Source organism: Ochotona curzoniae, unplaced genomic scaffold, assembly GCF_017591425.1.
Source record: "Ochotona curzoniae isolate NIBS_2020 unplaced genomic scaffold, NIBS_Ocur_1.0 contig_3332, whole genome shotgun sequence".
NCBI classification, from domain to species: Eukaryota; Metazoa; Chordata; class Mammalia; order Lagomorpha; family Ochotonidae; genus Ochotona; species Ochotona curzoniae.
In genome coordinates, this window is record NW_024465816.1 from 5,075,994 (window position 1) to 5,098,708 (window position 22,715).

General features: G+C 54.3%; 1 protein-coding gene across 1 annotated transcript; it reads left to right on the top strand.

Moving 5' to 3' along the window:
• Positions 1 to 1,501: 1,501 nt before the first annotated feature.
• On the top strand, positions 1,502 to 7,015 carry CDX2 (caudal type homeobox 2). The gene is made up of 3 exons (XM_040979903.1): positions 1,502 to 2,414; positions 5,846 to 5,991; positions 6,752 to 7,015. The coding sequence occupies exons 1-3, from the start codon at positions 1,874 to 1,876 to the stop codon at positions 7,007 to 7,009; spliced, it is 945 nt and encodes a 314-aa protein (XP_040835837.1). The 5' UTR covers positions 1,502 to 1,873; the 3' UTR covers positions 7,010 to 7,015.
• The last annotated feature ends 15,700 nt before the right edge of the window (positions 7,016 to 22,715 follow it).

A 22,715-nucleotide genomic window follows, 5' to 3' on the forward strand; every position in this document is an offset into this window, starting at 1 on the left:
TTTCCCTTTTCCTCACATAACTCAAAAAGTACGGATTCCCGCAGCCCAAGGCTGCTGGTGTGATGGCACCGGGCAGGTGGGCACGAACAGACTGGTAGCTGTTGCATATATGAGGAGCAGGTTCTCAGCCTCAGGTTTGTCCTCAATCCCGGGAGGCGCGAGGACGCGGGGAGTAACACTGCACAACACCACAGACAATGGCGTTTCCCGGGACAGCGCTGAACAACGAGAACCAGCAACTGCGGGTCTTTAGAGCAGCAGCCAGTGCGCGCGCAAAAGCGCGGGCCCCCATAGCACCCACCGCCCACCCAGTCTGGCTGTGCTGTCCACCCGCGCAGCGCCTGCGACTGAGCCTGGCAGCGTCATCAGCGACCCTGCCTGGGACAAGAGGCAGGAAGACAGGACCCGTGCGGAAGCCAGTCCCGCGGCTTCTGCGCTCCTGAAGTCCCTGATAGGTGCCCACGGTGGCCACTTCCAACCCTGGGCCTCCCCACTCCACCCCGGCCCACAGCGCTTCAATTAACCAAGAAGGATCTTTCTTGGTCTTTATCCCCTTTCTTGGTCTTTATCCCCTAGTAGATTTCATCAGTGATAATGAATCATTAGGAATTGCCATCCTATTCTGCTGAGATGAAAAAAAAAAAAAAATCTTGGGAGACTGTGAAGGAGAGAAAACACTTTGGGACACAGGAATGCTGTAAAGACGCGAGACCTGGCTACTAGTTGTAGACATTCCTGGCTCTCCTCTCCGTGGTTCAAAACCACTTAGACAAATAGAAGCCAGCAGAAAAATGGGGCTTGTTGAATTTCCGGAAGCTAAACACCTTGCGCATCCTCCTCATTCCCTGGCAATGCCTGCCTTCCATAGCAGTCTCCGCTCCCTTCACCCTGTTGGTTTTATAGCTGGAAGCCTTGAATTCTCATAACTGTGTCAAGAATAAATGTAACTGTGCCAAGAATCAAAGGCTTTAATAACAACAAGGCCAAGTGTAAGATGAGTTAGGACATAATTAATATCTTCTGAGCAAGGACAGTGACTTTCTTGAGCAAGGACAGAAGGCGCTCAACGCCCAGGGCGGTGGGCGGCAGCGGTTGCTGGCTTTTTTCTTAGGACCACTCCTTGGTTTGTCCGCAACGGATGTCATCAAAGCCAGAGCTTTCGTTTTTTCTTTTAGGGACAGTTTCTTGGCCTGCAAAGACAAAAACAGGACTTGCTCTGGCCTGGGAGCCCATATTCCCAGCAAGATAGCTCTTCCTCCCCCTCCTCCGCCCCAAGTCTTTTGCAAGTCTCTGGGTTTCATTCTTTGAACCTGAGATTGGAGATTAAAGGTGCACCAGGTTGGAAGAAGGAAGCTCTTAACAATAAAGGTTTGAATATTTAGCTGGGACCCGGTCGTGGCCCTCTCGCGGGCTCCCCCCCCCCATCCCCGCCCCTTGATCTTTTAAAATGCAAATCGTGTTTCTGGGGGTTGCGCGCTGAGGGCGCGCAGCGCCTCGACGTCTGCAGCCATTGGTGTCTGTGTCATTACTAATAGAGTCTTGTAAACACTCGTTAATCACGTAAGGTCTCCGGCCTGGGGCTCCGCACGCCAGCCGGTGGCGGGTCTTCCCCGCCTCTGCAGCCTAGTGGGAAGGAGGTGGGAGGAAAGAAGGAAGAAAGGGAGGGAAGGAGGGAGGAGGCACGCCAGAGGGAGGGACCGCCGCAGAGGCAGAAGCGCCGCGCGGAGCCAGCGGAGCACCGCAGGCCGGGGCGCAGCCGGCGCGGCTCCTCGTACTCCCTGGTCCTTTCTCCTCGGCGCCCACCACCCGCGGCGGCCTCCAGCGTCCGTCTCCAAGGCAGCATGGTGAGGTGTGCTCTCGGGCCCTCGCCACCATGTACGTGAGCTACCTCCTGGACAAGGACGTGAGCATGTACCCCAGCTCCGTGCGCCACTCGGGCAGCCTCAACCTGGCGCCGCAGAACTTCGTCAGCCCCCCGCAGTACCCGGACTACGGCGGTTACCACGTGGCGGCCGCGGCCGCGGCGGCGGCCAACTTGGACAGCGCGCAGTCCCCGGGGCCGTCCTGGCCGGCAGCGTACGGCGCCCCGCTCCGCGAGGACTGGAACGGCTACGCGCCGGGGGGCGCAGCGGCAGCCGCCAACGCTGTGGCACACGGCCTCAACGGGGGCTCGCCGGCCGCCGCCATGGGCTACAGCAGCCCCGCCGACTACCACCCGCATCACCACCCGCACCACCACCCGCACCACCCGGCAGCGGCGCCTTCCTGTGCCTCCGGGCTGCTTCAGACCCTCAACCCTGGCCCTCCGGGTCCCCCAGCCACCGCTGCGGCCGAGCAGCTGTCTCCCGGCGGCCAGCGGCGGAACCTGTGCGAGTGGATGCGGAAGCCGGCGCAGCCGTCTCTGGGAAGCCAAGGTAAGGAGCGGCAGCGCGCCGCGGGAGGAGGGCCCCGGGAAGGCGCGGACCTGGCTGCCGCGCGCCCGCGGTGCGCACCGGCGCCTCCAGGATTGTTTGCAAGCCGTGCGCCAGCAGGACCGAGACGGAACAGGGAACTGGGGAGCCCCCGCCTCCACGGGACTGGACTGGCCACTGCACCCGGGGTGGGTCTCACACTCCGTGTTCAGTTTAGGGGCCGAGAGAGGCCCCCATTTTCTCTAAACGGTTGCTCACGCACAACCTCGAGGACAGCGCCGGGAGGCGCCAGGGGAATGTCGGTTTGTGTGCGGCTGGACCTGGGTGGAATCCGCCCTCAATGCTGGCTGCAGAGAACACTCTCAGCCCAAGGGTGCAGAGTAGTGGGACTCCCTGCATCCATCCATTTGTACCTCGCGCTCTCCTTTCCCCATCTGAGCCACCCCAACTGTGGAGGCTGGAGGAGCATTGAGGCAGAGCCCAGGACCAGGTTGAGGTATTCGGGCCAGTTCAAGGGGTCAGTGGGACAGCTGTCCGAATGAGACCGGCGGCAAGCAAGCTGCTGCCACTGGAAGTAAGATGCCGCTGCCGGAGCCCAGGTGCAGGAGGCGGGCCCCAATCTCTGAACCTTTGCTCTGTGAAGGAAAAAGCTGGAAAATCGGGACCAAAAGCATCCTGGAGCGCTCCGGTGGCATCGCTGAGCGAGTGGGCCAGGGGGCGTGACGCCCTAGGCGGCTCCAGGCAGGGGGTCGGCTCCAGGTTCCTTCCTTCCTAGAGTCTGGTGTGTGTGTGTGTGTGTGTGTGTGTGTGTGTGTGTGTGTGTGTGTGTTCAGGTCTGGTGGGACGTCTCCTCAACGACCCTGGGCTTGTGGTTCTGCGGGGCTCCAAGGCCACGGGGCTGCTCCTCCTCGCCCCGGGATAACGTGTCTAAGTGTTGGGGGAAAAAAGGCGGAAGCCAGGGCGAGGAAGTCGGTGTGGTGAATCTTGTCGTACGGCTTGACACCAGTCTTTGCCCAGCCCTCAGCCCTTGCTCAGCTCTCGAGGCCTGCAGGCCGTGGGGGTGTAGGTTATGGCCACTTCGCTCAGGTTTATAGCCAATTACGACAGTATAAATCAGCGCGCACGCGGGGGGCTGTCTCCGGCCTCGGCTTCCGCGTCGCCGCGCACATCCTGAGGAGTGTTTTGGTGGCAGCTGCGGCCTTCTCCGCCTTGCTGGCCGTGGACCTTGCCCCGCGTGGGCCTCGGAGCCTCGACTAGGTCCTTTCCCCTTCCAACACGAGGCGCCCCTGTTCGTCTTAGTATCTGGGCGCGATCGCACACCCTGGCTCCCAAAGCCTCTGGCGTCTGGCAGGGATTGCGGGCGGCCGCGGGGCTGGGGTGGGGCTGGAGGGCGGGATGGGCCGGGCAAAGGGCCGCAGCCGCCCAGGCCGCGGGGTCAGCACATGAGAGGATGAGAGCAGATGAAGTCCCTCGCCGAGGTGGCAAGGCCGCAGCCGGCGCCGGGGCCCCTTGTGATGTTAATGTGGGGAGGCTGCGGCCTAAGGGCCGGAGCCCGGTTTCTCTGCGCAGCGTCATCTGTCACGGGGCGGAGGGTGGTCGAGTTGGGGAGGAGGGGTGGTCCGCGGCCCGGCCGGCTTTGATATACACCTTCCCGGTCCTGCCATTGTCTCTTTTAAGGCCCGGAAAGAGGGTGGTGACTTTCGCAGTCAATAATGAATTCTGACAAGTCCCTCTCATCTCACCCCCAGTCCAGCCCCCTTCTCGGTTCCCAAGGGGTGCGGGGCGCCTCCGGGGCTCTCAGGGCGCGGGGCCGTTGGGCGCATGGCGTCCCCGGTCCCGCTTTCGCCTTTACCCGTCTGAAACTGGCCCAGGTCATTGTGATTTAAAGGTGGGGAGAAAGCGCGTGGGCAAAGGCGGCTCTAAGTAAGGCATCCTTACTGGACGCCGGGCTGCGTGCGTCCGCTCCCCATCCCTGGAGACATCCTTTTGGGAGCCAGCTGGGCCCCAGAGCCACGCTACCCAGTCGGGGCGAGTTTCAAGGGCAGCCCCGAGTGGGTCTTTGGAGCCCACGCGTGTGAGCGAGGACCCGGGGCGTCTGGCAAAGGAGGGCTTCCACTCGCTAGGCGGGCGCTGGGTCGCGGTCGCAGCGCGCATTCAAATGCGCCTGCCGGGTCGTGTTTATGTTAATGCGCCTGGCGGGGAGGGGGGGGGATGAAAGCCGGACCCGCCATTTGCTCAGTAGTGGTAATTCAAACAGAATGCGGTTGTTATTAAGGCATTGAAAGGGCTTTTCTTTGATAAGATCGCCTTGTCCTGCATTGTTTGCGGCTGTGTTCCCCTTTCAGCGGCTCGGGGGGAGCGCCCTCTGATCCGGCCTGTATCTTCCCAGGGCGCTTTTGTTGTGGTTTGCAAAGGGTTTTACCTGAACAAAGTCGGCCTGCGGGGCATTAAACACCTCCAGGCGACTGCTAGCCCCTTCAGATCTTCCTGTGGGAGTGGGCACTGCAGTGACTGAACCTGTGCGGCTGTTGGAAGACCCCCGACCTGGGGCCTTGGCCTCCTTGCGCCCAAGGCTGACTCAGGACAGCCCTCAGCCGAGTGCCGGAGTTGAGGTCTACTGCTGTAGCAGTGAGGATACTATTTGTCAAAGCCCTTCAGTAAAACAATCAATCCAGGATTTAATATGTTGACTCAATCCAATGAGGGAAGATCACTGGTCAGGACAGCTCCAGTGGGGTTTACAAACAGGAATACCGAGAGGCTTTAAAAAAGGAAAAGTGCCCAGTCGCAAACCTGGTCAGAGCAGGCACAGAACGTCCCTGGCGGGAGGGGATTTCTGCCTGCCATTGTCCTCCATCCGGGACTTCCAGCTCTCAGCTGGGAAGTTTCACCGGGCGGGCCTGGTGGGCCAGGGTGATGGCTTTGGCTGCCTCGCAGCACCTGCAGCCTCATTTGCACAAATGGAAAAGCAGCCCTTGCTTGCTCCAGGGCAGATAATAGCCCAGTCCTCTGCTGTTTTGGGGTGAGCTGGCCTGGAGCTGGCCTGTTTTGGTGAGCTCTGGCTACTCCCTCCTACCACCCCCCGGTGCGGAAACTTCTTCCCGAATGACCAAAAGAGATGGCAGAATTTTGCTACCTTCTTTGTGTCAGGTTTTGGTTTCTCTTTGAGTTAAAAAGAAAACCCTTAACCCCAAGGTTAGTTTATTGTGCCCCCCTCCCCCAGCCTACTGTCCTCAACACTCCCCTCCCCCGCACCCCCCAACCAGAATGGGGAAGAGGGGGGCGCTTGTCAGACTTGGCAGGAACTAGCCAAGCCCAGGCCCCCCAGAGCGGTGGGAAGGCAGAGAAACGGCCTCTGGGTTAGGGAGGTTTGTCATTACCCATGACTGATGGGCTGCCTTGCAAGACTCAGCTCTGCCTTTCTTCCTCCGCAGTGAAAACCAGGACGAAAGACAAATACCGGGTCGTGTACACGGACCACCAGCGGCTGGAGCTGGAGAAGGAGTTCCACTACAGTCGGTACATCACCATCCGGAGGAAGGCCGAGCTGGCCGCCACGCTGGGGCTCTCGGAGAGACAGGTGGGACGCCAAGGGGCCTGCTCAGCAGCCTGGCCCGGCCGCTCGGTGCACACGGCCCAGAGTTTTCGCCTATTGGAGGGTTTTTCCTCTACCTCCAGTAGCCTTTTTTTGAATGTTGTTGAATATAATTATGTAATATGAGCATTTGATTTATTCATTTAGTGTGATCTTGGAGGAACCAGAGAAAGCTAAAGTGTTATGTGTTCAACCCAGGTCATGCCAGACCTATTAAATACCTATTATTTTTGTTCCTGAGAAAAGTAAATGGGAGATAGGAAAACTAGGGGGAAACTTAAAACAAGAATACCTGCTCACAGAAGCGGGGCAAAATTTAACTCATGAAGATGCTTGGTTGTCTAGAAAAAAACAAGGCCACATTCATGAACAGGAAGTTCCACTTTCAATGTTACTTTCTATTCCAAGGTGGGGGCAGGGCAATAAGATACACCAAAGGCCTCAGGCTGTCCTTGGAGGTCCCCACTGGCTTTGGACCCCTGGCATATGGTTTCTGTTTCCTTTGGTTCAGAGAACCCACAAAAGACGCAGAGAGGAAACGTGGGGAGCAAGGAAGGGGGCGAATTCATTGAAGGAAGTGGAGCTGGGTTTGGGGCAGCTCCCGTGCTAGGCCGTGTGGGACCTATCCAGGAGACGCTTCTAGAATGGTAGGGATGGGGTGGGTAGTTGGTGAGGGCGCTGCACCCGTGCTAGAGCCTGGTCCTCCAGCGTCGTGCTCACCCCTTCTCCACCTGTCCGTTTCCAGGTGAAAATCTGGTTTCAGAACCGCAGGGCCAAGGAAAGGAAAATCAATAAGAAGAAGATGCAGCAGCAGCAGCAGCAGCCGCAGCCCCCGCAGCCGCCGCCGCCCCCGCAGCAGGCTCCGCAGCCACAGCCCGGGCCCATGCGCAGCGTCCCGGAGCCCTTGAGTCCCGTGCCTTCCCTGCAGGGCTCCGTGCCCGGCTCGGTGCCCGGGGTCCTGGGGCCCGCCGCGGGGGTGCTCAACCCCACCGTGACCCAGTGAGCCTCCCAGCCCTTCCAGGCTGAGCCGTGGCCAGGGGGAGTGGACTTCCTGAGAAGAGAGTCCCCTTCGCCCCCGGCGCCCACACCCGCACAAACCTCCCAACCCGGCCCTCGGAGGGAAAGCCGAGCCGGACTTGGGGGCGCTGCAGGAAGAAGCCTTCCACATTTTCCCTTGTTCCAGGCTGAATGTGCCCCCACCGTGAGCAGGCCGGAAACGGAGCCCTTGGAGGCTTGCCTCGCTACCGGGCTGGCTGAGAACCCACGGCCAGGACTTGTCCCACACCGACCAGGCTCTCGGAACTCTCCCCTAGCTCCTCGCCTCCCAAACCTGCGGGCTGCTTCCTCGGGTGGGAGCTGAAGGAGAGCGAGAGCGCACGAGCCAGCGCAGCACCGGCCACTCTGCCGGCCAAGAGGGCTGCCACCTGCTGCTGGCTGCCGTCGGAGGGCGAGGCTGCCGCCCAGGAAGCCAGAGGCAGCCTTAGGAAACTGAGCGGGTCCCCAACTGCGGAGCCCCCTCCCCGCCGCAGGTGGTCTGTGCCTTCCTGTGCTGGCCTCGCAGAGGGAGAGAGTTGGTGTGTGCGTTGGGTGGGGGGAGCCGCATGTGAGGCGTGGGGTTATTGGACTCCAGGCCCGACGGAGCGGGCGCCCCTCGCCACAGGCCTTGTTTAGAAAGCCTGTCACCAGAACTGCTCTGGGCTGAATGGATGTCGGTGCTGTAAATGCCAGAGCCCGCCTGGACTTCCTGTCATTTCCACAATCTCTGGGGCCGAGGAGGACAGGGGGAGGGCTGTGGTGGTGTTGTTGCTGCTGCCGTTCGCGTCGTTGGTCTGTGTGACATACCAGCCGGGAGTTGAACAGACGCCTCCGGATCCATGGTGGGAGAGAGAGAGACGCGGTGAAGGGAGTGTGTGTGTGGGGGGGTGTTGTCTGTGAACACGGTGGAATGTTTTCTGAAAAGAGATAAATGAGCTCGCCGGATTGCAGCTTCTGTACTCATTTTTTAGAGTTAGGATCATTTTTTTTTTTTTAAGAGATGAAATACCTTCTCTGCTTGCCAGGTGGAATTGGAAAACCTCGAGAAGGCAGAGGGTTGAGGCAGGTTATCTGGAGAGCCAGGTTCCCCCCCCCCCCCCCCCCCCGTCAGGAGCCCGAGGGGTGCGCCCCTGCAGGTTGTGAGACCTGCCCTGCCCCCAAGCCTGGGCCCAGCCTTGCGCTGTGGAATGCGTGGTTCTCCTAGGGGTGCCTTTGGCAAAATGCACATCTGAATGAATGGTCAGCTGCTGGCCCACTTGCTGGGGGACTGTGGGGGTTGGGGGTGAGAGGCCCTGCAGCCGCAAACACACCGGGGCAGTTCCAAACAGTGACCTCCTCCCCGCCCCCCGCCCTGGTCCTGGCTCCTAGGGGGATGCCCACACCAGGTAAGGGGGAAAAAAAAAAAGCAGCCCGGGCTTGCTGTTTTCCCCAGGTAACAGTTACTGGAATCGAATCGTTAGCTCGCCCCTTGGGCTTTATCCTGCATGCCCTTGGCTGTCCTTCCCGCGCCCCCAAGAAGCAGCCGGAAAAACTTTTCCTTGCTGAGTCTCACATCCCTTCTGGTGTATGAGACAACGGCCCTCCTCGAGGTTTTTGTGCTGTGAAAGAAGGGCTTTGCCCTCTCCCATTTCGGTGGTCCTTCAAGAATTTGTAAGGCCACGTCCTCGCCCCTACAGAAGGAAGGGGAGCCAGCAGGGCTGGCGCAAGTCCCCCCGCAGCACCTCCACCCCAGTCCCGCGGTCCTTCCGGGTAGCGCATTCCGTTCCGGGATTGAGAAACCAGCTCTGGGGACCGTGGGCCGTGGGCGCCTGGTCTAGGAGCCCGAGGGAGGGGCAGGGAGCTGCCGACGCCTGGGAGACAGAGATGTCCCGCCTCAGGGCCGGGGTGATCCCATCTGCACCCCCGCTCCCAGGGGTGGGGGCTGTCGAGGCGCAGGCCCCGCGCCCTGGCCGCACCTACGTGCCCGTCCCCCGGCCGCCCGCGCGGTTGCTATGCGTTGCCATGAAACGCCTGTCAATAAACCCTGTTTGGACAGTGGAGCTAGAGCACAAGGGTTGTTTGCTTAGTGGTTACAGGTTCAAAAGTCGGCATTGTCCCGCTGCAAGCGATTACAAGTTCTTCCCCTTCCCGGGGCTTGGCCCCCTTGCGCGCGGGTCGGGGGCCAAGGAGGTGCGCTCGGCTGCCCTCTGAAATGCGAGTCCCCCCCCCGCCCCCGCTGGCTGCTGTGAGGGCCTGCCCAGGCGCCCCAGGTCATGCAAAATGCGCAGAAACCAGGGCCATCGCCGGCTAGCCGGATGGCCGAGCCTCGACGCCAAGATCCCGGGTCACCATCGGAGCAGGCCAGAGGCTACCTGCCGGGGTGAAGAGAGGTCTGTGCGTGGGCGCCAGCAATTAGAGTGGAGCGGGTGACTGGGAGGCTCCGGGCGCCTGCAGCGCGGCGGGGCGCTGCGGCTGGGCGTCCCCCTGGTGCCCAGGCGCCGGGTGGTCGTCTCCGGCCGCCAGGAGGCGCGCGCAGGTCCACCCAGGCGACGGGGACCTGACCAGGGACCTGACCAGGCGTTCCCAGCGACTGACTGCCTGGGAGGTCGACCCGGAAAGAACCTCGGCCCTTGGCCGGCTGGAAGGTGCAAGCTCGGGCGCCTTTCCCCATTCGATTGCTGCCAAACAGCGGCCCCGCAAGATTCCCCTGCGCTGGCCACGGTCGCTTTGGAACCAAGTTCAAACTAATTCAGGCTCGGGAGATTCTTGGATCAGGTGACAAAACAAATTTAGGAGGAGTGTCTGCCTTTATCAAAAGTATGCACCTGTGCAAAATACTAAATAATAATAATAAGGGCCAGACATTATAAGAATGTGACTTTAAGAGTAATATGGGTATAAGTATCAGTATTGAACAACTGGTGAAAAACAAAAAGGCAAAGAGGCAGAAAAAAAAAAAACCAGCTCAATCTTTTCTCCCAATATGCATCCAGTAAAGTTGACAAGATGGCTTGTTAACAAAAGGAAAGGGAAGTTCCAGCGTTTTCCCCTCTAGTTGGATGTCTACAGGGTTTTAGATCCTTACCCACATAGGAAGGGACATATTCTTGAACAATGAGCAGGTAGCTAGCTGAAACGAAAACAAAGGTTGTGTGGCTTTCTCGAGCGTTCTTGGGGCCTCGTTGGAGAAGCAGGCTGCCGTTGAGCAGCTCAGCTGACCTGGGGACATCCCAGCCCCGGAGCCAGTGCTTCCTCCTCGGTGACCTGGAATCAGCTGAGATAATGGAAATGAATGCCTCTTTCCTGATTACACAGGACCAGCGTTTTTATCCTGACCCATCTTCGGCAAAGTGCTTCAGGGGCCTTACAAAGACACTTTCTGAGCAGGGTGATTTCCCGGTTTCATGATACAGTAACTCCTTCCCAGAAATTTTTTTTCCCCTTGTTGTGCTCAGCTTTGTTGCCTTTGTCAGGATAGCCTCAAGTCGGTGGTCTTACGATTTCTACCACATCCGGTGAGAGATGTATGTGGGAGAATCCAGGCTCATTGAGAGTGCTATTGGACATCACTCTACACTTTGTTAAAAAAAAAAAAATATTTTCATTGAAAAGGCAGATTTACAAAGAGAAAGATCTTGCATCCATTGGCTCACCTCAAAATGGCTGCTGCAACAGAAGCTGAGTTGATCTGCAGCTAGGAGCTAGAGGAGCCTCCTACAGGGCTCCCATGCGGGTATAGGGCCCCAAGAACGTGGGCCTTCCTAGACTGCTTTTCCAGGCCGTAAGGAGGGAGCTGGATGGGAAGTGGATTAGTTAAGCCATTGCATGGCCCCATTGTTCTTATAACTTATCAGTGCATTTTTTTTTAACTCCAAAGGAGCAGGGAGACAAATACTCTTCACCAAGCTGTGTTAAAAGTTGATTAGAAGCAGTGCATCTTCACACTCCGCTGCAGGTTGCTATGGTGTTTAACTCTCCAGGCAGGTTCATCTTGCGGTAAGCGTGTTCCTCAACGCCTTCCGATGGAAAGTTTGGCCACAGACACGTGTGAAATAAGCTTTGCTACGGAGGACACGCATACATGTCAGCAATATGTCTACATTATATGACTCGAAAATATTCAGAACATTTGAATTTTCCAAGACTCCTCCCACTTCACACCTCTCTCCCACCCCACTCACAGTCGCCCATTGTCCTTCTGCCTCCTGCTGGTCTTGAGGGAGGGTATGCCCTCATTTTAGGGATCCAAGCAGGTTCAGGCGATATAGGTAGGCTTAGGTACATGGTGCTGAACCAAAACTATCACTTCTTTAGTTGCTACCCAGAGGAAGCATCCTATTCTACTTCTTGGACCATGTTTTTTTTCTCCCCCCGAAGATTCTGAAATTGTATATAGGGGGGAAAAAAGCCCTCAACTTCTGGATAAAAGAGAATATCGTGGTTCCAGAGATTGTGCCGTGACATTCTTAGAGGGGTCAGTCTCTTGAAGGCAGGGGCAGGTACACAGGTGACCTTGCGACTCCCGGAACTCGGGAACCCAAACATAGCACTTGTTTTAACAACAGCTTTTTCCAAATTGGAATTTGTCGTTAAGCTCAGCAGATACAGATAATACCAATTAAGTTGTCCAGCCTCAAAGTTAAAGGACCGGTTCATCCTTTGTCGGCAGGGTCCTGGCACTTCTGCGCATACATCACAGCACGGCCAGTAACCAGTCTCCAAGGATGAAGAAAGCTTCCCCAAGATGAGATGATCACCAAGCCGTTCTTTTCCCTGCACAATTCCTTTACAAAGTCCTCGCAGGTCCCGTGTGCTCTGTGTGACGCGTCTATATTTTGTTGGGAAGTAGGAGGCCTGAGTTTTCCGTGAGGTTTCACAGTTGAGGGTTAGCTTCTAGGGAAGGGATTCTTCTCGAATCGTTCATGTTATCTTGACGCGTGGAGGATTGACGGTCTGCTTTCATCCCATCACGCTCGGTCTCTGCAGAATGCCAGTAATAGGTTTCACGCGAGTGGTAGCTAATAAATTCCTCCTCAACCTCAAGAAAGCAAGCAATGAAAAACACTGTAGTAGCCAAAGAACTTATAGGACAAACACACACATGGTGTGTGCCACTTAAAGAATTTGATTTTATTGAATTTATTATATGTATATAATCCTTGTTGCTAATTCTCCTATGAATCTCCTATGCAGGTTTACCATGTTGTTCCCAGACTCCGTGTTTCTCAAGTTTTTAAACAAGTGTAACAGAACTCAAGAGTTATATTCTATTTTCAGTACTCAATTCATGTCACCTCCACTTTTCTAGAGAAAAGAGTAGTAGGGTGAATGAAAAATGCTAGCAAGAACAAGAGAGACAATAGAACCAGTGTCCGATCCGACAACCTGCAGCATAAATACAGGCAGGAAGAACACATTGTCTGACACTCACACAGAAAAGACAAAACCGTTTTCCCCCCTCAAAACCAAATCATCGGGAGTAACACATGCAGAAGACAGGTGTTTGGGAGGCGGTTAAGATGCTGTGAGGCACCTGTCTCCCAAATGGGAGTGCCTGGATCTGGAAAGCTCTGACTCCACTTCAATTCCAGCTTCTTGCTGGTGTGCACTGCAGGAGTCACGCAGGTGCCAGCTTGAGCCTTCAGGTACCTGTCACTTACATGAGAACCCCAGATGGCGGACGGCATGCTGGGCTCCTAGCTTTGACATAGCCCAGATTTGGTTGTAGCAGATATTTGGGGCATGAACCAGGAAATAGAAGAGCTCTGTCTGCCTGCCTTCCAAATAAAATGAAAAATAAATATTTTTTTGGACCCCTGAGGTAGCCTAGTGGCTAAAGTCCTTGCCTTGCAATGCGCCAGAATCCCATATGGGCGCCGGTTCTAATCTCAGCAGCTCCACTTCTCATTCAGCTCCCTGCTTGTGGCCTGGGAAAGCAGTCGAGGACAGCCCAAAGCCTTGGAACCTGGGTCTTGTGGGAGACCTGGAAGAAACTCCTGGTCCCTGGCTTCAGATTGGCTCAGTTCTAGCCATTGTGGCCACCTGGGGAGTGAATCAATGGATGGAAGACCTACCTCTGTAAATCTGATATCCCAATAAAAAAATATTTTAAATAAATATTTTAAAAGTGCAAACTAATGTGGATTTTAGAAATTCAAATTCTGTTGGTTTTCTTGTGTTCTATTTCTGATTTTTTTCACCATATATCTGTGAATGGTATGCACTTATATTTACACTTCCAGGTGTCTGTCAGCGATATGTTGTAACACACACAGCACCTCACACATCCATCCAGGTCCTGGACTCTTGAGAAGGAGGTTGTCCTAAGTGTCCAGAAAACCTATAACCTACATCGCTTTCTCATCTCTAGGGTCAGAGTGCTAAGAGGTACTTCCAGTGCCGTGACTGCTGTTCTGGGAGGACACTCGCTATTCACCAAATGACCGAGGGAGTTCGTATATGGATTTGCTATGATTACATAAAATCCGGAGATAACTTGCAGATCTAAAGTCAGACAGAATGGACAAGAAGCAAGCAGATTCCTCTGCCCAGAATTTAGCTTTCATTCCTACTCTCCATCACAGAGAAACTGCTTTGGATTTGTCTTTGAATGTCTTAGACAGAAATTTTTATAAGAGGGTGGGGTGGGGTGGAGGAAGAAATCGCGTCCTCTCCTTAGGCCCAAATAGCCCGCAGTGGGCCTGGGAAGACTGATATCCAGGCATCTGTGCTCCCGCGGCAGCGGCATCGCCCTTCCCGGAGGCCTGGATGGACGAGTCACGCTGGCTCTTGCCACACTGGGGCTCAGGCGCCTCCACCCTGCCCAAGGACACCCGGAGCGCACGGGCATTCTCTGCCTCCGCAGCCCAGGAGGCGGCGCTGGGTCCCCGGAGAGTCAGCGTCCCCGACGCTAGGGGCTGTCCAGACCTGCTCTGACCCCGAGCTGGGGCTCCCCGGGGAGACCCGCGCGCGGCTGGACGCTTGAGGGGCGTGGGCACCAGTCCGGGAGACCTCTCCAGCCGCGGGAACTCCTGGCCACTGCGGTCTGCGGGCCCCAGAGTCGCACCTGGAGATTTTTTCCTGCTTCTAAGTAGGTAGCTACGACTGCTTTTGGTCATGCAGTTCAATGTGCGCGTTTTTTTTTGACAGGGGCGCACGGATGAGCACGGGACATCTGGGCCGCGGACTTCCACGCGGCCTAGGCTGGAAGTGCCTCTGGAGCAGCTGCGAGCCGAGTTCTTGGTGCTGGCTGCGGCCAGGCCCCAGGGCCTTCATTTTGGAGAAAGTGGGCAGCAGTGCGGGCGTGTTGGGTGCCACTCCGTCCGCAGTCGGGGCCTCCCCGCGCCTCCCCGCGCCTCCCGCGCCTCCCGCGCCTCCCGCGCCTCCCGCGCCTCCCGCGCCTCCCGCGCCTCCCGCGCCTCCCCGCGCCTCCCGCGCCTCCCGCTCCTTCCGTTCCTCCCCGCGGCGCGTGCGCTCCAGGCGCCGGCAGGCGGCGCTGCTGCTCCGGGTTCAGCGGGGTGACCTGGCGGCGCCCGGCGGCCTCCGCAGTGGACTCTGTCCCCCGACTGGTTCCCCGCCCAGAGGCCGCGAACTGGGACGCCTCGTGGGGAGCGGGAGTGCAGAGGCCCCGCGGTCCTTTCCTCACTCCTCCGTGGCTTCCCCGGGCTCCTAGGGGTGTCAGTGCGAACACCCCGCACCTTGCCCCTCTCCCAAGCCGTCCCTGGGGCGCCTCGGCCCTTTGTCTAGGCCGCCACCAAAAGGCGCGGCCCTGGCAGGGACCGCGCGCCCCCGAGCTTGGTGGTAGCTCCAAGCCCGGTTCAGCTCCTCTCAGGCACAGGAGCAGCTCCCTGGGCTGCCCCGCACCGGGCTCCCGCACTTTGCTGCGTAGACTCGGAGATCTGACTTACTCTCTCGAGAGCGGACGAGTACTAGCAGCTGGAGAGCTGATTCGCCACTGTGGGTCCCCTTGGCAAGGTGCTGGGGGAGGGACCGAGGACCGAATCACTGAATCTGATCTCACAGCTAAATAATTGACTCAAGGTGTTTCTCCCTGCCAGTTTCCTTCCTCGCTGCCTCACTGCCCTTGACTTCCTGCTTTATGAAGCCCCGAGGAGGGAGAAGGCCCAGTTTTAATAAAAGTTAATATTGATGGTAATGGGGGGCGTCTGGCTTGACGCTTCTGCAGCACTTCCTCAGCCGCTAGCTCCCCGCACCTTCTCCACCGGGACGAGGCTGGTGCGTTCTGAAAACAAGGACCCGAGGTCTCTTCTAATCACATTCTCCCCCACTCCGCAGCAGCCCCGGAAGTGGCAAAGGTCGGGCGCGCACGGTAGCTGCGCACAGAAGCGCGCCCCGCCCGCGGGCTCCAAGGCGCAGAATCCAGAGATAACTGAGGCGGGAGTCACAGGCTTGACAGGAGGTGGGGCGCACAGCCCAGGGCAGCAAATAAGAGAATAAAAAGGCCACAGCCGCTACTGTACCAAGAATATTGTTAATAGGCGCAAAGGCGCCGTGCATAACGTGTGCAACAGATTCCGGCGTGTTCTTCCCAGAGCAAAATCTGGTTTGTTTTGAGCTTTCCTTTGTAAAAATTCTTGGTTCATACTTTCTGAATGTTTACTTCATTTCAAAGGCAGGAAGGTGGGGAGGAGAAGGAGAGAGTGAGACTGACTTTCTGTTGTCTGGTTCACCGATCCTTACACCAAAGGTCCGCCCCAGTTCACACTTTTTTTCTCAAGATTTATTTTTCATTGGGAAGGTAGATTCACAGAAAGAAGGAGAGACAGAGAGAAAGATTTTCCATCCTCTGGTTCACTCCTCAAATGACAGCAATGGCAGGAACTGAGCCCATCTGAAGCCAGGAGTCAGGAGTTCCCTCCGAGTCTTCCATTCTGATGCAGGGTCCCAAAGCTTTGGGTCATCCTCTACTGCTTTCCCAGGCTATAAGCAAGGAGCTGGATAGGAAGTGGAGCAGCTGGGACAAAGGATATTGGTATTGCAAGATAGATAGATAAAAGGTAGATAGAGCTATCTTACATCTGTTGGTTCACTCCCAGTTGTTGTCATGGATGGCTAGGGCTGTGCCACGCTGAGACAAGGAGTTAGGAGCGCTTGGCCATCTTCTGCTGCTTTCCCGGGTGCATTAGCAGAGAGCTAGATCAGAACCAGACATGAACAAGCAGTCATGTGAGGTGCTGGGATCTCAGACTGCAGTCCAACTTGCTATGCCACAGTGTCAGCCCACCTGCATTGTTTCGATTCCATCCTTCTGGGCCAGAGAGGGTAACACTGCAGTGCAGGTCATTCCAAGACTTTTCTGTGTGTCTCTGCAAACAGGCAGCACATTCACCTTTTCTGTCCCGTAAAAAGCAATGCAAATTACAGACATGCCCTGCCTTGCTTTCCCACTTGGTGCTAGCTTGTTGTCAGGGTCCTAGATCATTACCTATTAATACAATCTGCTTGTTTAATATCTCTTGTGTTTTCTAAATGTGGATATCTCAGAATCAAGTTCTTTGGACTGTTTACTATGTTATAGATGTGGAAAACAGTAAGATGCTCTTGGAATGCCTGCATCCCGGGTTAGAATGTTTTCAATTCCAGCTTTCTGTGGCTGTGCACGCTGCGAGGGCAGTGGTGACGTAGTTAGCACCTTATCACCCACATGCAAGACATTATCAGTTCCAGGTTCATGCACTAATTTCATACATGAGAATGTAATCTAAGAAAATAATTTTTTTTAAATTGTTTATTTTTATTACAAAGTCAGATATACAGAGAGAAAGAGAGACAGAGAGGAAGATTTTCTGCCCGATGATTCACTCCCCAAGTGAACGCAATGGCCAATGCTGAGCCAGGAGCTTCCTCCAGGTCTCCCACATGGGTGCAGGGTCCCAAGGCTTTGAGCCATCCTCGACTGCTTTCCCAGGCTACAAGCAGGGAGCTGGATGGGAAGTGGAGTGGCTGGGATTAGAACCAGTGCCCATCTGGGACCCCAGCGCGTTGAAGGAGAGGACTTTAGCTGCTAGGCCACAGTGCCGGGCCCGAAAATAGTTTTAAAAATGGAGACTTGAGAATAAATGTCCAACATTGAAGTTTTGAATAACTAGATAATGATGTACTCAATAGAATGTTATAGCCGTTAAAGCTACTGTTCACCCACCTTTAAAGGAATGGCAGATGCTGTTCCTTTTGGCTCGTACATGAAAAAAAAAGTGCAAAGTACACATGATGCATGTAGAATGATCTTTGCAGCTCTGCAGGGATGGTAGGCAACAGACGTTTTTCTGAGTGATGAACCACAAGGTGCTAGGAGCAGGGGGAGCAGAGGACCAGAGTTCCCTATGTCTGCAGAGAAAGAATGGCCTGGCTTACCAACTGATTTCAGTCCAGAGACACCAATCTTGGGCTTCCAACCTCCAGAACTGAGAGAGAACAAAGTTGTGTTGATTTAAGTCATCAAGTTCATTAAAATTTGTTACAGAAATCTCAGGAAACCAATATACCTGTGTTGTCTTTTTTCCCACATTATTTATTTTGTAAGGGTGAGAGACAGAGACAAGAAGTCCCTCCTCCTCTGCTGGTTCGCTTCCAAATGACCACAACAGCTATGGCTGAAACAGACTGGGACGGAGGCTGAGGTCTCAGCCTGGCATGTTAACCGCTGGGATAAATGGCCATACCCTAAGAAGGGCTGGAGTCTTGTGCTGCTGCTGACACGATGTTACCCTGCCTCCGATGGCACCAACGGAGTGCCATTTCACATACTGGCGGCTCTGACCCACTTCCTGCTTATGTGCCTGGCAACGCAGCCAAAGCTGGTCCAAATGCTTACGTTCTTGCCACCTGCATGGGAGATCCTGACTCCTGATTTCAGGCTGGCCTAGACCTACCTGCTGTGGCCACCTGGAGAGTCTCTGTTTCTGTCTCTGTCATTTTGCTTTTCACATAAATAGATACATTTTAAAAATATTTATTTTTTATTGGAAAGGAAGATCAACTTTGCAGAGAGGAGAGAAAGAGAGAAAGATCTTTCATCTGATGGTTCACTCCCCAAATGGCTGCCCTGGTGGGAGCTGAGCCAATTTGAAGCCAGGAGCCAGCAGCTTCTTCCAGGTCTCCCACGTGGGTGTAGGGTCCCAAGGCTTTGGGCCATCCTTGACTGCTTTCCCAGGCTCCAAGCAGGGAACTGGATGGGAAGTGGAACAGCTGGGATTTATCAAACACCTGTAATGCACAGGACTAGGGTGAGTTAAGCCGGGAACTCGGTCCTGGTCTCCCATGTGGAAGGCACGAGTCTATGTACTTGAGCCGCAACCTGCTGCTTCCCGGGATGTACAACAGCTGGCAGCTGGGATCAGGAGCAGAACTGGAACTCAAACCCTGGCATTGGGAATGGGGTGAAGGTGTCTTTAAGAGAGTTTTAACTGTTAGGTCAAATGTCCATCCCAAAATAATTTATCTTCCTCCCTACCTGAGTCTTGCTTTTTAAATGCTTCCTGGATCATTGAAAAGGTTATGCTAGCAAATGCAGAGGAAGACAGCCACAGGGCAAGGCATGTGGCAAAGGGAATGGAGCTTTCCTCCTTTTTGCCAGCTCTGTGTGCTCATCTGGCCAGAGGTCTGCTGCTTGCTGTCAGTGGTGGACATCTTGAGGACATGAGCTTCTTTCTCTGGTTAGCCACACAGTGTTTGGAAGTACTAAGCAGTCCTCACATACATTTATTCATGGAATAAATGACAACAGAAAACCATGAGGCATTAACATCCTTACAGGGGTCAGCTATGGCAGCTCTGCAGGATAACCTGACACCTACAATTCTATCATCCCAACTGAACATTGATTTGAGTCCCAGATGCTCTGCTTCTGATTTGGTCCCTTGGTAATGTCCTAAATGTTTGGGTCCCTGCCACTCACGTGGGAGACGGGGATGGAGCTCTGGGCTCCTGGGTTCAGCCTGGCCCAGTCCTGTTAAGGCCCTAGGCGAGTGGAGTAATAGATGCAACATATATTTCAGGTTACGCCTCTGTTTCTGTTACCCTGCCTTTCAAATAAATAAATATTTAAAAAAGATTTGGGGGAACTGGTGCGATGGCTCAGTAGCTAAATCCTTGCCTTGCACGTGCTTGGATCCCATACAGGTGCCAGGTCTAATCCCCACAGCTCCACTTCCCATCCAACTTCTTGTTTGTGGCCCAGGAAAACAGTGCAGGATGGCCCAAAGCCTTGGGATTTTGCATGTGTGTGGAGAAGCCAGAAGAAGCTCCTGGCTTCAGATCAGCTCATCCCCAGCCATTGTGGCCACCTGGGGACTGAACCAGTCGACAGATCTTCTTATCTCCTCTCTCTGAAGATCTGTCGTTCCAATAAAAAGTAAATCATATAGATATATTAAAAATACATATATATTCTTTATTAATCATATATATATATATACTGGGACTGGTGTGATGGCTGAACTGGCTAACCCTCTGCCTACAAGCACTGGCATCCTGTATGGACACTGGAGTAGTGGAAGATGGCCCAAAGCCTTGAGACCCTGCACCTGCATGGGAGACCTGGAAGATGCTCCTGGCTCCTGGCTCCAGGTTGGTTCAGCTCTGACCATTGCAGCCCTTTGTAGGGAGTGAACCAGCGGGTGGAAGATCTTTCTGTCTCTTCTCTCTGCAAATCAGCCTTTCTCATTGAAAAAAAAAATTTAGACAAATTTTTGCATTGTGCTTATTTTGTAATTAGCATTTAAAAATATTTATTAATTGAGCTTGAAAGTCATAATTACAGAGAGGACACACAAACACATACACACACATTCAGAGAGAGAGAGAAAGGGAGAGAAGGAGAGATCTTCATATGCTGGGTTACTCTCCAGATGGCCACAACATGAAGAAATGGACCAGTCCAAAGCTGGGAGCCAGAAGTTTCTTCCACCACATGGGTGCAAGAGGCCAAGGCTTTGGGCCATCTTCTACTGCTTTTCTAGGCCATTAGCAGGGAGCTGGATGTCAAATGGAGCAGCTGACAACTTGAACTGGAACCCATATGGGATTCTGGCACTGTAGGTGGAGAATCAGCTTGCTGTGCCACAAGCCTGGCCACCATATAAACAAATCTTAAGAGAGAGAGAGAGAGAGAGAGAGAGAGAGAGAGAGAGAGAGAAGCTTTCCCAGTAGGTAGGACTCAGCATTCTCCATTCAGGTGTAATAGCCAGGAAGGGAGGGGACAGTGGCCTGACCATCTGCACACTGGACACTGCCTTTCTGTCTCAGTCTGTGCAGCCTCACTGAGGTGGGAGGCGTGCTGGCCAGCCTTCCCGAGGGCTGTGCGGCCTGACCACCGGCTTGTCACTGCAGGCGGGCGTGATTGATGAGGTGCTAAAGGTCTTATGGACTCACGGTGTAACCAGCTGCTGTAACTTGATGCACCCCCTGCCTTTTCAGTAGGAGATGCAGTTCAGTCCCCACTCTTTTCAAGTAGTGTCCGTTTTTCCAATCAGAAAAAAAAAAAAGCTAAATCACTTATAACCGCTCCATGCAGTCAAGCACAGATAATATCAAAAGGTTTAGCTTTAACTTTAAAACAAATGATTCCAAGGGCAGGCATTGGCACAGCAGTGAAGGCACGGCCTGGGTCACCCATATCCATGGCTTCCAGTCTGGGTCCATTTCCAGTTCCAGTTTCTGCTACTGTGCATACTGGAAGGTGCTGGTTCAGGGTTCGGGTCCCTGGCCCTCGTATGAGGGAACCAGGCTGAAATCTGAGCTTCTGGCTGTGGCCTGATCTAAAAAAGCATTCATAGGCATTTGGCGAGAAAACCAGTAAATGAAAGACCTCTGTTGGTCTCTTTCTCTCCCTGTCCCCTCTTTCTCTCATGCCTCTCTCTCTCTTTCTTTCACTGCCCCCCAAATAAACATAAATCAAATTTAAGAGCCAGTGTTGTGGCATAGATGATAAAGCCACAGCCTGTAGTGCCAGCATCCCTTATGATACCAGTTCAGGCCCTGGCTGCTCCACTTCAGATCCCTGCTAGTGTATCAGGGAAAGCAGAGGAGAGTGGCTTGGGACCTTGTTCCCATGTGGAAGACCTGGCTGCTGGGTGTAGAGCAGTCCAGTTCTGGCTAGTGTGGTCATTTGGGGAGTAAATCAGCAGATGGAAGATCCCCTTCTCTCACCCTCCAGTATCCTCTCTGCAATTCTTTTAATAAAGAAGTAAATAAATCCTTAACATTTTTAACATATTTAATTACAACTAGGGTGTTTTTACTGTCAAAAATATAAACCATGCATGGAAGTGCTAGTTGTAGCTCGGGACCCCAGCTCCCTTTTGTTGTGCATCCTGGGATGGAGCAGAGGACAGCTCCAGTAGCTGGGTTCCTACAACCTGTGGAAGACGCACATTGAGTTTCCTGCTCCTGGCTGGTATCTGGGATGTGAACCAGCTGATGGAGATTGTGTGTGTGTGTGTGTGTGTGTGTGTGTGTGTGTGTGTACGTGCACTATCTGTGTATCTCAAATGTATTTTAAGCATAATTTTTAGTTTCTGTGCTTTCATTTACTTCCCAGGGTTGATGACGAATTTGCTCATTTCTTAAGTATGTGTTTACTGAATGGGAGTTCTAGAGAGGTAGAGAAGTGAGTGAGTTAGCCATGTTTATGGAGCGTATAAACCCGCTGGTGAAATCTGGCACACAGAGTTCACTTTATTATTAGGTGATTATGAATAAGAGGGCCACAACAAGGCAGGAGCCTGAATGTGCCCGGATTCATTCACTGGGACACACCCGTAAGAGGTGCAGACTGTGGCAATGGAATGAAATAAACTAAGCCACTGCATTGGTCATGACCCATATGTCCGAGACGTGGTCCTCTGACCGGTGATTCTGTGGACCTCCAGAGGGCTTGCCAGCTGTCACAGCTTAGTAACTGTCTGAGTATGTCTTGGAAGGAGAGGGAGAGGACGTTTCTGACTCACTGCTACAGACCCTCACAAGAAGATATTAGAGAGGGTCCGGTGCAATAGTGTAGTGGTTCAAGTCCTAGCCTTGCACGTGCCGGGATCCCATATGGTCGTCGGTTGTAATCCCAGCAGCCCTGTTTCCCATCCAGCTCCCTGCTTGTGGGCTGGGAAAGCAGTCGAGCATGGCCCAAAGCCTTGGGACCTTGCACTCATGTTGGAGACCTGGAAGAGCTGCTGGCTCCTGGCTTCAGATTGGCTCAGCTCCCACCAGGGCAGCCATTTGGGGAGTGAGCCAGCAGATGGAAGATCTTCCTGTCTGTCTCTCCTCCTCTCTGTATATCTGCCTTTCCAATAAAAATAAATAAATCTTTCTTTTTTTTAAAGAAGATACTAGTGAAATCTGTGCTGAGCTAGGTCGAAGGGGTCTCTGTCGCCATGACTTAGGGCAAGAAGAGCTTGCCTTCACGCTAAAGCTTGCCTCGCATGTGAGAGCAGCGCAAGGACATGCAGTTGCTGGAGAGCTGACGAGGACAGCTTGCGCCCCTGCTGAGCCAGGCTGGGAGGCTCCAGAAGGGAGGAGAGGGGCCGATTCACCAGCTCCCCCGTGGGTAAGGTTGATGGTGCTAAAAATGGACAGATGACATTGGAGTGGTCCCTTTAAGGCTGTGGACCTCAGCCAGGGGCAGTATTTCTTAGCAGGGCACACTGGACAATGCCAAGAGATATTCCTGCTGGCATGAC